Source organism: Gavialis gangeticus, unplaced genomic scaffold (genome assembly GCF_001723915.1).
Source record: "Gavialis gangeticus isolate Ggan-Ray unplaced genomic scaffold, GavGan_comp1, whole genome shotgun sequence".
Lineage (NCBI taxonomy): Eukaryota > Metazoa > Chordata > Crocodylia > Gavialidae > Gavialis > Gavialis gangeticus.
The window spans coordinates 52,849,585-52,862,730 of record NW_017729031.1 but is presented as its reverse complement, the minus strand read 5'-3'; the positions used below and the strand labels follow the sequence as shown (position 1 = coordinate 52,862,730).

Here is a 13,146-nt window from a genome sequence, read left to right as displayed (position 1 = left end):
CAAGAGATTAAAAAAAAGATGCAAGTTGTTATTTGTATTAAACTACGGAAAGGTGATTTATCAAAAGGGCATTCATTATTGCTGTTGCTTTCTTTACTTTCTATTGTCTGTAATATGCTTTGTAACAATTCTTTCCCTATGAACATGGTCTGTTTTCAACTTAATTTACACAATTTTTTCTTCTTGGTTTCAACAGGTCTAAATTATAATGTTTATTCAACACACTGAGCACATCAGTCTAATTTGGAAAAAAAAGTTAATTGGTTACCTTGTGCCTCCAGCTAGTTTTGCAGAAAAAGAGCCCAAAACTTTCATAATAAGAATTTTGTTTGGTCTTCTGTATAGACGCATCCTCAGCTACTATAAATGGCTTTTGCTTCACTGACTTTGAAATAAAAGACTGGAAGGGACCCCATGAACCATACTGTCACCTGCAACAGGCAACTGTATAATACGTAAAATTCAAAAGGGTCTATGAAAACATCTATTCTGGCCTCTATCTAATACCACCACCACAAAGCACCCTTTGTCCCGTCACCTAGTATCTTTAGTAATAAATAAATAAAAATCCCTCAAAAACTACAATGTACTACAGAACCTAAAATGGTGCCTGCAGTCTCCTGGATTGTCTACAACAGGGGTGGGCAATTATTTCAGGTGGAGGGCTGCTTAAAGAGTTTTGGTGAACTGTCAAAGGCCATGAGGATAGCCCCACCCCTTGACGGATGCCCTGCCCCCGTTTGCCATCTTGGGACTGGAAATCCCACCTCTAACCCCTGACCTTTGCCACCAGAAGTCCCTCCCCTTACCCCGGAAGTACTCCTTTTGGGAGGGAGCGTGCTACACCCAAATCATATACTAAAAAATAAAACATCTACTATACCTTATTTTAATTATTTTAAAATCGTTTTGTCCTGTTTTGTGTGCTTGCATAATGCATCTAGAGGCAATTGCATAACAGATCAAAATACAGTCCTAGTCTTGTATAGTGTGTGTGGGCAATAAAGGAGTGTATGTGGGGGATGTGGGTGTTTGAATGGTGGGGTATGCGTATGGTGAGCAAATGTGGATGGGTGTGGGGTATGTGGATGGGGTGGGGGCAGTGGGAGGGTGTGGTGATATGGTAGGTGGGCTGGGAGAGATGGGGTCAGGTTACCAGCTCCACCACGTACGGCTCTCTCAGATTGTGTGTGAACCTCGTGCAATGCAGCCAGGCAGACCAAGCACTCAGGCTCCACGTTCCTGCCACCCCCATCCTGCATCCCTGCTGGGCCCAGAACACTGGCACAGGCTCCACATTCCTGCCCAGTGCCACAACTCCCCTGCTTTCCTTCCCACATGCCCACCCGCCGCCGCTTTCCAGAAGCCACTGCTGCCATTCCCCTCGCCTCCCTGTCACTCCCCTTCTCCCTACACCCTCTGCTACCCATGCCCACCACTGCTTCCTGCCACTTCCCCAACCCGTCAGTCACTCTTGCTCCAGCCCGCCCCAACCAGCACCACGCAGTTCCTGGCTGTGTGGGCCTATCACGGCAGTTTCCCCACCTTCCTCTGTCCGATCTCATCTGCCTTTCCACTCAGACCTAGGAAGGGTGGTGAACAGCCAGAGGGTTACCAGGCCAAAAGCTGCAAAGGCTTCTGGATTGGGATGGGGGCAGTGCAGACTCAGGCAAGCCTTTCTGCTCAGCTGCTGGATCCTGCCGCCAGCTCTCCCTAGGTCCTACAACCACTGGTGCTTTGTCATCCGACAGGCAGTCAGGCGCAGATAATAATTTTCTAAATTTTTCAGGGGTCCCATGGGCTGAACAGAACGGCCTGGCAGGGCAGATTTGGCCCATGGGCTATATTTTGCCTGTCCCTAGTCTACAATGACACAAGTTCCTTTTTAAGGAAAGACAGGCACAGATAGCCCTCAAAAGTTGACCAAAACCTACAAACGAAGGCAGAAAAGCCTCTTCAACAGTTTTTGTGAATCTGACGTTTGGGTAATTTCCTTAACCCTAAATCTAATAAACAGTTTGACACTAAGCATAGTAGCAAGGCACAGAAGCCAGAAACCAGAGATGTCTTTCGGTACCAGTCTTTCATCTCTGATGGGCCAATGTTTCAGAAGAAGTAAAAAGAAGAAAAAAAACAACTAATGCAGCCAATAGGGAGGGAATTTTTTTTTCCAACAGAAGCCCTTAACTCTGGAATTAACTGGTTAAAAACACTGTAACATATACAATCAGTACTTTAAGCATATTGAAAGCTCAACAGGAAGGAGAATGAACAAAGAAGAAAACAAAACCAGGTCAGGTAATCTGTCACAGTTACTAAGTCTAGCCTCTCTTTCTTGTACACTGTGACATTCAAAAAGCCAGTATAGACATTCAAAAAGCCCCTGGCAGAAGTGCTCTATCACACTTTACTTAAAGGGATATAAGTTAGAGGATGAGTGAATTGAACAGATGTTCAGTGGGGAGCAGGGAGGGCAGAGTGCTTGAAGCCTACCTGCATTGGTCACTGGAGGCACTCCTGCACATCTCCCACGAGGCTGGTGGAGTGGCCCCTCTTCCACCCCCACCCCCAGCCCCACTACCTGGTGACTGTCAGCAGTAGTTGAGGAGGAGATACCCCAGACCCTTTCCCCCCACAGCCCCTCTGGCCAGGCAGCAGCACACCATAGGACCAGAGCTGCTGAGGGGAGAGAGACCCCAGCCCCCTTTCCCTACAGTTCCCCATGAATGGGCAGCCCTCTGGAAAGGGGCCTGGGCTTTGTGTCCTCACAGCAGCCCCAGCCCTAAGGTGTGCTGCTGCCTGGCTGGCACTTCCGCAGGGACACAGAGCCTAGAACCCTTCCCTGCAACTCCCCCAGCCAGGCAATGGCACACTGCAGGGCCAGGGCTGCTGCAGGGAGGAAGACCCGGGACCCCTTACCGCACAGCTCTCTGTGGCCCGATCCCAGCTGGACAGCTCTCTCAGTCAGCCAAGGGGGGCTGCAGGGGAAAGGAGTCTGGGCTCTGTGTCCCTGCAGCAGCCCTGGACGGGCAGAGGCATGCCATGGGGCCGAGGCAGCTATGGGGTGAGAGAGACTGTGGACCCCTTCCCCTGGGCTCCCAGCCAGGTTACTGCATGCCATGGACCAGGGCAGCTGCAGGAAGAAACACCACCCTACCCCACCACCATCTCCTCCCATCTGTGGCTGACAGCTGGCTGGAGGGAGGAGGCAAATCTGACTCAGGTTAGCAATAGTCAAGAGGGCAGAGCCAGACCAGCGCTCAAGCAGTACAAATGAGCTCTGCCCGAGGTTAGAGCACAATGCTGCCTGAGATGGCAGTGATTGCCCTGCCCTCTGAGTTAACCCTCAAAGTGATTTGGCACAGATGTTTGATAAAGCACTCTTACAGAAAGTGCTTTTGTCTAATACCTGATCCATCGGGGTTAACTTAGAGCATGATCCACCATTTTTAAAGCATTCTAAAAGCTGTGATTGTCTGTTCAGTTATGGCTTTAGAGTGTTTTCTGCACACTTAAAGCGCAATATGTGTAACACCTATACCTAGCCTGTATGTCCGCAATTTCCTGTACAGGCAACCCCCACTTAATGCTGCTTCTCTTAGTTCGATTTCACTAATGCTTATATTAAATTGATCCCTGATTTTACTTAGCGCTTGGAAACTTTCATTATAACACTCACAGTCGCTGTCTTGGGTCATTAAAAACAACTGTGGTCACCATCTTGGGTCATCAAATACTTCAAATAAATAATTCAAATACTGGAACCAATTAAAAGTGCTGAGCGGGGCTTGCCTGTACTCTAAACTAAAGCATGTAGTCAAATAAAAACCAAACTCACCTCAAGAATACTGAGAGCCACCACCCTAAAATCCAGACACTATCAGAGAACTCCTTCACATGCAAGCAGCTAACACAAAAACTGAGTCTTTCAGCCCCCATATTTTTGTGTTATCAACCAACTGAACATTCAAGGCTACATATCAAAAACTTCTAACTCCAAATTAACTTTGTACTATCACACTAGTCCTTGCATTCACTCATCCAGTTTCTCCCTGCTACTTTTGCCAGCTATTTTGCTCAGAAGACCATTCTAGAACTTCACTCCTCCAGTGGTCTAAATGCATTCATACCCACTTTATAGCCATTTAATTTTATCTAGTAACTTAAACACATCATCTCCTTACCTATTATTTATTTATAAAGAGTAATCATGACCTGCTCTCTACTCCACCACAGCTGTTACAGTTCTCATCATCAGAGTATTTAAAACCCAGTGGGCCCTGCCTGTTGCTCGTGGTTTGAACTGTTCTGGTTTGTTTTGGTTTTGGTTTTTTGTTTGTTTTTGTTTTTAAAGTTACTTTGTGGGAGATGGTAGATTTAGATCACTGTAATTCAGACACTGCCTTCTCGTTAATTAAATTTACCAAACTTCATATTTGGGGTCTAAAAACACTAATGATATCATTTTAATTGTTAAATAATTCATTGTGCTATAGGGAACCCATCCCTGTACAATAAACCATGTTCCATTTTTATACTTCTAAATTTAGTCAACTTACAATGCTGTATATCTGTCCATTGCAGACTGTACATCTCTTCGGTAAACTGTTCGAAGAATTACCATGACTGGGTCAAACTCCTTATCCCAAACGTCAGCTGTTGTTTAAAATAAAGAACAAGTTAACATTAAGTTTAAATGCTGAAACTTGAGATTGTTTTGTTAATTAGTTTTAATGGATATTTATTTTAATTACGTCATTTTCCGTTACATAAATTGCCTTTAGCAGCAAACAACGTAGATTAATTCCCTATTGCTCTTTTCTATATCAACGTATTCTAATTTTGCCATTAAAGATATTTCCCCTCAGTTGCAGAATAAAAATTAAAAAGTAACAATCTATTCAGGCAATAGATCTCTTTAATTAAATGGCTCATTTTTAGTGCACTATAGTTTCATTTCTTTTTGTATAGTACTCTAGTTAAAAAAAAAAATCTTCAGTGTCCTTTAAGTGACAACTGACATGAGGCAGAGAGAAAAAATATATATTTGTAGAGCACAACTCCAAAATCATTTTTAAAGGCCTGAAGAACAGCATTATCTTGGTTGTAATTCAGCTCATGTTTTACAGTCCTGATTTTTTTTTTTTTTGCTTTTTTATTCTCATCTTCAAAAAAAGAATTTTTAAAAACATTTTCTAAACACAGGTTTAGAAATCAGAGGCAATAAACATATAGTAGTAAAAAGTTGGGTGACATTTAAGTACCAAGTACAGCAATTAAAATGCTTATACACAGTATGTATGTATTTTTAATTCATGGTAACAAATATTAATCAGTTACTTCTCAAACATTTGTGTTCAGCCGTTCAGAAACTGGACTTCATTATTAACTATTATTTACAACTCTAGTAGACCAGGATTATGTAGAAACAAATGTCACTAACATTTTTAATATGAGCTCGCTCTCTCCAGTTCAGTAGCTTAAAAGTATCTGTTTGTATTCATTTAAAGTGCAGCTGCCAAGAGAAGTCTAAATAGCAATGTAAATTAACAAAAGTATATAAGATAGATTTTTTTTAAAAAGCATAACCGTAAATCTTCTTTTTTTAAGGAGAGAAATATATTTCCAAACTAAAATCAATTTAAATTATTTATCTTATTAAAGATTTTAGGTGATTATTACCATAACATAGCATTGAACCAGCAAGAAAAACATGAAGACAAGTCCATAGAATTTTAGCTCCACCAACAGGCCTAACGTAAGAGTATACCATACTGTAGCATGCCTCAATTCTGTTCACTAACAAAAATGCCTGTAGCAAAATTCAACCTTGAAAAAGGGTGGACAAATAACATTTATTGTGATGGACAAGATCAAGCAATGTTTTTAACTTGAATGTACCTTTAAATAAAGGTTCTCTCTGCTATGGGAACAGGGAAAAATCTTCTCTTGCAAACTATATTCCTTTTCCCAACATATCTTGCAATCAAGTAGGAAAAAAGATATCTCTATGTTAAAATTTTTTAATTATTTTCTTACCCTTTTAATTGAAGTTTTGACAGAAATCTCCTAAACTATTTAATTAGTGTTAAAAAGCATTAAGAAAAATCTGAAGTAATAATGTTAAACCACTTCAAAAGATGTAGCATAACCAACTTGCTAGTTTTTTTGAGTTTAGAGTAATTATTAAATTTACATTTAATTTATGGGTTATAAAGAGATTAAAGGTACAGATACTTGATCTAATTACTATGAAGTAATGTATTTTGAAATAAGAAATAGATAAAAGAAGTTCTACCAAACTAACTACTCACAATAGATGCTATTATAGCATCTGGTCATTAAGAGGTAGGGGAACTGCAGCTGCATACACATGTTCAAATGAGCTGGAAAAATTCTCCCACATTTGTTCTCTTGGTAGAAAAACTTGCCCAGGGATGCCTGAACAGACCTTCAAATGCTGAGCCCCTCAAGAGCAGGGAGCTTGCAGTGCTGATGCTGAGCAGTCAGAGGGCCCTTGTGCACACATCTCAACACACTCTGCAGGCTCCCTTTGTCTACCTGATACAGGGCAGCACTGATTGACTGATCCAGGCTGCTTAGTCAGCCTGCAGTCTCCCTGCTGCACAATATGAGGATTATGTAAATGGCATGTTCTTCTCACTGCTTGGCTAGAGTAGTAGAGTACAGTGAGCAACACACTCTCCTAGAGAAGAAGCACCCATGGACGCTGTAAGACTCTGTTGCAACTACTATGAGAAGAACGTTCACTCTCTCAAGAGAAACTCCCTTGGGAATGATTCAACAATGGCTGCTCCATGGCCATACCATTTCCTTGAGGCATGGGGATGAAAATCTATATTTTAAAAATAAATACTCCGGTTCTCTCTCTCTCTGGACCTGGCCAAACTGTGCTGACACTATCACCTCAAACATATACATTGTCTGAAAGCAGGGAGCTTAACAGTCTATCAGAGAAAGGGAAACAATTTCTGATTGCGTCTTCTGAAGTATTACAGATAATGTTTTGTAATGCACAGTTGTGCAGCAAGGCAGCTTTAGCTATTAAGTTAAGGAGGCAGTATTAAGGAAAAAGTCATGTTGCATTTTTTTATTATAGGTAACTGCCAGCAGGTCCGCCAAGTACCCCCTCTATCCTCGTAATTCCCGCCTGCCACGACTTGGATCTTAACGAAATGAAATAGGGAGGAAGTGGTTGGTATACCAAGGGATACCCGTGGGAATTACCACACTGAATTAGATCTATTTCTCATTGCTTTTATTCAGTTGGTCTCTGTTATTTTACAGGAAACTCCCCTTGTGGGAGACTGCAGTCCCAAAGATTGGTCTTGGGGACCCCCCAGGTTTCCTGACCGGTCCCAGTCCGATAATACAGTAAGAATGAGGTTGCACACAGTTCCGCTCTCCGCAGCCAATTATTCCATTAACAGTTCGTTACAACCGCAGCCTGTGCGGCACCCACTGCTAATTATATTATTAACAGCTTGTTACAGTCGTCACCTGCATTCCTCTTGGGCAGGGCCGGCGTGCAGGCTCCGCGGTTCTTTCTCAGCCTGTCTTGCCCTCTTGGTCTCCAGCATCTCTCTCCCCTCCCAGGGTTCTGGACTCACCCGGACGCTTTAGGGTCAGAGCAGGGGTCTGCCACCTGCATCTCTCTCTCTCCCCTGCGCCGGTGTGCAGGCTCCACGGCTCAGCTCCATCTCTCCCCACACTCACCATCGCTCCTATTGACTCCAGGTACGTCACGACAGGGTCTGGGTTCCAGGCTCTCCCTTCCCTGGTTCTCCTCTTCGGGAAGTCTCTCCTCACTCTCTCTCTCTCTCTCTTCTGCAGTGCCCAAAGGCGTCCCTCCTTCACCTTCTCTTCTTCTTATACTCTGAGACTGGTTGCCATTGGCTCCTTAAGGGCAGGGGCCCACCCCCCACATGGTAATTATTTCTGCCCCATTCTCTTAGCAACAGTGCCTCAATGGAGACCCTGTTACAGTAACAAAGCTAAATTTGGGGATATACATATGATACATCCATAATATGATATTTAAAAAATATTAATTTAGACATTATATGTTCCATATTTAGCATAATTTAACAACTACACAAACTTTTAGTTTCAGAATCCTGAAATTAGAAAATGATGTGCAACTAAAAGACACCAGTCTTTCTATTGAAAGCTTTCTATGCCAGCCATCACTTCTTTACTCTTTCTCCTCTGCAGAAAGTTGACTATCTGGGTGTTCCAGAAATCAGGCTGATATGCAAGCTCTTCAATTTTTTTTTAATCAAAAATATTCCCGACAGTCCAGTACTCAACAGAGCTAGATAAGGAACACATCAGCGAGTCTAATGGATCCCAACAGGTTGGCTCTCTTCCATTTTTGGCATAAGAGATGCTGTATTAAATATCTAGATGGTCATCTGTCAACTGCCTACATTGTACCCACAGGAAACCAGAATGTTCAGACTTCACAGATGGGCCTGGTACATTTGATTTGTACCAGAGTGAGATAAGTTTAGTGACTCAGCAATTGTTTTTCCAATGTTTGGCAACTATGTTAAAGCTTTATTAGTTTCCAGGCTAAAATAAAAATTCTATACAAGATTAGGGCCCTTTATTTTAGAAAGCAGTGAAATTGTTCAGTCTTTGTATGACAATAAACATGTTTGCATTTAATTATTATCTCCCAAAAATGAAAAACTCACACAAACACACTGGTGGTAACCACCCTTTGTATAACCAGCAATATAATCATAGTGGTCCTTGCCCTGCCAGTCCCCCCCAGCTTCCCATAAATAACCTGAATAACCTTACACATGAGATTTCAAAGGTGTTTGGCATACCCAGAAACTAATAAATGCATGGATTTTATTTTCTCCAAACAGACATTTCCAGGACAGACTATTTTTAGTCAACCTTATGTTAAATGATTCTGTCTTAGTGCATGGGAGCTAACAAGTCTCTCTGAATCTGCTAAAAGTGCATCACAGACATGGTAATATAACTTTGGGGTCCACTAATCTCCCTCCAGTTAAATTCAACAGTAGACTGAGAATGCTGAACTGTATCCTTGCGAACATCCTGCTATAAAAAGACCAGTCCACCACCAATTTTAAGAAGAGGCATTAAACTCTACCTTTACCATTCCCCAAGTCAGCAGGACTCTCAAGTGTGAACAGAGGCAACAATTATACTAGCATTAAATGGTATCAGTGTAAACAAGGGGTGGAAAATTATTTCAACTGAAGGGCTGCTTAATGAGTTTTGGTGAACTGTGAGGGCTGCAAGGGTAGCCCTGCTCCTTAACAGGTGCACTGCCCCCCAGTTCCCATCTTGGGGCTGGCAGTCCAGCACCTAAGCCCTGACTTTTGCCACCAGAAGTCTTGCTGGTGCCCCTTGCCCCACAGAAGTACTCCTTTTGAGAGGGGAGGGTTGCCATCTTGGAATGAGAAAAAAAACACCCAATCATATGATAAAAGTCAAACACCTACTATAACATATTTTAATTTTATTACAAAAAAATTTTTGTCCTGATTTGTGTTTCTGTACTGTATAGAGGTGATTGCAAAAAAACTGATCACCTTCACCATCTGCCGTAAAGCTGGCAAGTCAGTCAGTAATACAAAGTCCTCAACTTCAGGAAAGCTGACTTTGACAAGCTAAGGAGGCTTGTCAGAGAGGCCCTAAAAAGCCACAACTCTGCCCACTCACACCCAGTGCCCCCCGGCCCCGCGGTACAGGCAGGGGGCAGTGCTCAGCCCTGACCCCCTGCTCACCAGCAGGGAAAAAGCTGCTACTGAGCACAGGAAAAAGTGGCCCCTCGTCCACCCCATGGCCAGCGCCCCACGCTGCAGGCACTCGCAGCCCACACGGGGCTGTCTGGAGCAGGCACAGGCAGCCTCATGGGGGCTGCAGGTGGATGCAGCGTGGGTCACTGGCCATGGGGCAAGAGGCCGCTTTTCCCTGCGCTCAGGACCAGCTCATAACCTGCCCCACTGCCAGCCTGGTAGTTGGGCCGGGTTACAAGGTGATGCTGAGCGCGGGAGGTGGAGAAAGCAGCCCCTCCCCACCCCATGTCTGGCGCCCTGCACTGCAGCCGCTCACAGCCCACCTGGGGCTGCCTGTGCCTGCTCTATACAGCCCCGCATGGGCTGCAAGCACCTGCAGCATGGGGCACCGGCCAAGGAGTGGGTGAGGGGCGGCTCTTTTCCATGCAGGGAAGGAGCCTGGGGAAAAACTGAGCGCAGGAGGAAAGCGGCCCCTCCCACGCCTGGTGCCCCACGCTGCAGGCTCTCACAGCCTGCATGGGGCTGTTTGGAGCGGGCTGCAAGCAGTTGCAGTACGGGGCACCAGGCGTGGAAGGTCCGCTTCCCCCTCTGCGCTGCTTCCCTTCCCTGTCCCCCCCCCACCACCACCACTTACCTGAGCTTCCCGCACTGGGGCAGCCACATGCTCCCAGCCCAGAAACCCCGGCTGGGGCTTCTGGCTGGGGGGTGGGCCGGGCAGGCCCCGCTGTTGTTAGAGCCTGCTGGGCTTCCCCTGGGTCCTACTGCCCTTGGTTCCTGCATTTTTGACAGGAACCAAGGGCAGAGAAATATTAATTTTCTACATTTTTTTAGGGGCCCCGTGGGCCTGAGTTAGAGGATGCTGGTGGGCTGGATGAAATTGCCTGCCGGCCAGATCCAGCCCACAGGCCATATTTTGTTCAACACCGGTGTAAACTGTTTCACTGTAATGGTTACATATGTATTCTCCTAGACCAGTGGAGGTATAACAACCCTTGTATAACTAAGGGTTCATCCGGTTTCACTGAGGTTGTCGTTAGAGATTTATCTCCTTTATCCCACCACAGAAGCATGCAGATACAGCCATTAAGTGTGTGCTTCTGACCAGCAACTTATACTCTGCCCTTTTAAAATAGTTGAAAAGTTACATCTGTCTACAGAAGGTATGCACAACCTGCAGCCCACAGGCCAAATGCAGCCTGCAGAGCCATAGGTATCCAGCCCAGGGAGCTCCCCACAGATCAGGAAAGTTGGTGGAAGAGGAGCAATGGCAATAAATACAGCCACCAGCCCCCACTGCCAACTTCCCAAACCCCAAGCCCTGTGTAGCAGGTTGGAACCAGATTGCGCCCCTCCCCCTGGGGTGAATGGGACCAAGCCATACCCCTCCCCTGGGGCAGGGCCACGCCCCCTTTGCCCCGTGGGGCTGGCTCAAGCTCCCTTCCCCTGAGGAGCTAGGTTGGAGCCAGGCTATGGCACTTTCCCCACACCAGGTTGGGCCATGCCCCCTCCCCCAACATGGCTGAGTCATGCCCCCACATCCAGATTGGAGGCTAGGCCACACCCTTTTCCACCCAGCCCTACACTCCCTCCCTCCTCCCCTCGAGGCCACGTTGGAGCCAGTATGCACCCTACCCCCCTGCACACAGCCAGATGGGGTCCTACTAGGACCACCCTGTGCCAGATTGGGACCAGCAACCTGATCTGCCCACAGATGGCCTGGGCTCTGACCACAGCCGACTGGCCAGAAAGGTTAAGCACCACTGGCACTGGTCTACAGTATGTGTCACTGCCCCAAATACTTGAAGCATTTCAGATTCCTCTGTTGCTTATCTGCTCCATGACATGAAGAAGTTGGTGAAGCATGTTCATTCACTAGCATTCCTCAACTCATCAACTTTGAGATCATCAATTCCTGCTGTAATAATCTAATTTAGACTGCAATCTTCTCATGACAGGAAGCCTGTTATATTTTGTGATATCCATATTGTGTTTCTTCAAAAGTTAACACTCTGTGCTAGATTACAGCCATTACTCTAAAAACAACACAATGCAATTCTAGTTTGCACAGTCAATTTCCATTCTGAGGTGTAAGTTAAAGGAATTTTACAAAAACTAACTTGTTTCCAATTCTTGCTAAACTCCTTAATCATAAGGCTAGAATGAAAAGATTGGCCCAGGAAGATCTCCTTCATTATGAAGAATATATATATTCAACAAAAGAAGGGTAGCTACACCAAGGAGTATACCTACTTGGCTTGCTCTTGCAGGGAGTCAGTTAGAAAGGCCAAAGCTGCAATGGAACTTAGGCTGGAAACAAAAATGAAGGACAACAAAAAGTCCTTCTACAGGTATATAGGAAGCAAAAAAGAAGGCACAGGGTAACATAGGACCCCTACAGGGCAGACTAGGGCAATAGGTGACAGATAGGAGGGACAAAGCTGAGCTCTTCAATGAGTTTTTTACTTGTGTTTCTAAACACAGATCAGGACAAATCTCCCAATTGGATTATAGATGAGCACAGGAAGGAAACCAGCCCACCAACTGTTAGCGCCAACTTAGTGAAGGGACACTTGGAGGGGCTGGATGTGTTTTAAGTCTGCAGACCCAGATGATCTTCATCCAAGGGTCTTGAAGAAATTGGCCAGTGTCATAGCAGAGACACTAGCATAGTTGTTTGAGCACTCATGGTTCTCAGGTCAGGTCCCAGAGGATTGGAAAAGGCCCAATGTGGTCCCTGTTTTCAAGAAGGGGAGGAAGGAGGATCTGGGTAACTATAGGCCAGTTAGCTTCACCTTTATCCTTGGGAAAACCTTTGAAAAAATTATTAAAGATCACATTTGTGCAAGTCCAGCAGGAAAAATAATGCTGAAGGGCAACCAGCACAGGTTCACAGCAGGTAGATCCTGGCTGGCTAACATTGTTTTTTTTTATGACCAAGTCACAAAATGCTTAGATGCAGGGGACACAGTAGACGTCATCTACCTGGATTTTCAGAAAGCCTTCAATACGATATGTCACCCTATTCTCATAAATAAACTGAGCGGCTGTGATGTAGATGATTACATGGTCAGGTGGGTGGCAAATTGGCTAATGGAACACACCCAGAGAGTGGTGGTGGATGGGTCGGCAACGACCTGGAAAGAACTGGACAATGGAGTTCCCCAAGGTTTGGTCCTTGGACCAGTGTTGTTCAATGTCTTCATCAGTGACTTAGATGAGGGCGTGAAGAGCGCTCTGTCCAAATTTGCAGATGACACCAAATTATGGGGTAAATTAAACACTCTAGTGGGCAGGGAAGGAATCCAGGTGGATCTGAACAGGTTGGAGAAGTGTGCAGAACAGA

The 13,146-nt window shown here is 45.0% G+C and overlaps 1 protein-coding gene across 1 annotated transcript in view; it reads right to left on the bottom strand.

Moving 5' to 3' along the window:
- The window catches only part of UBR3 (ubiquitin protein ligase E3 component n-recognin 3 (putative)), a 354,426-nt gene that overhangs the window by 221,530 nt on the left and 119,750 nt on the right, over window positions 1-13,146 (bottom strand). The window contains exon 20 of the mRNA XM_019522846.1: window positions 4,560-4,656. Within this exon, the coding sequence (XP_019378391.1) occupies window positions 4,560-4,656 (97 nt within the window). The remainder of the gene's footprint in view (window positions 1-4,559; window positions 4,657-13,146) is intronic.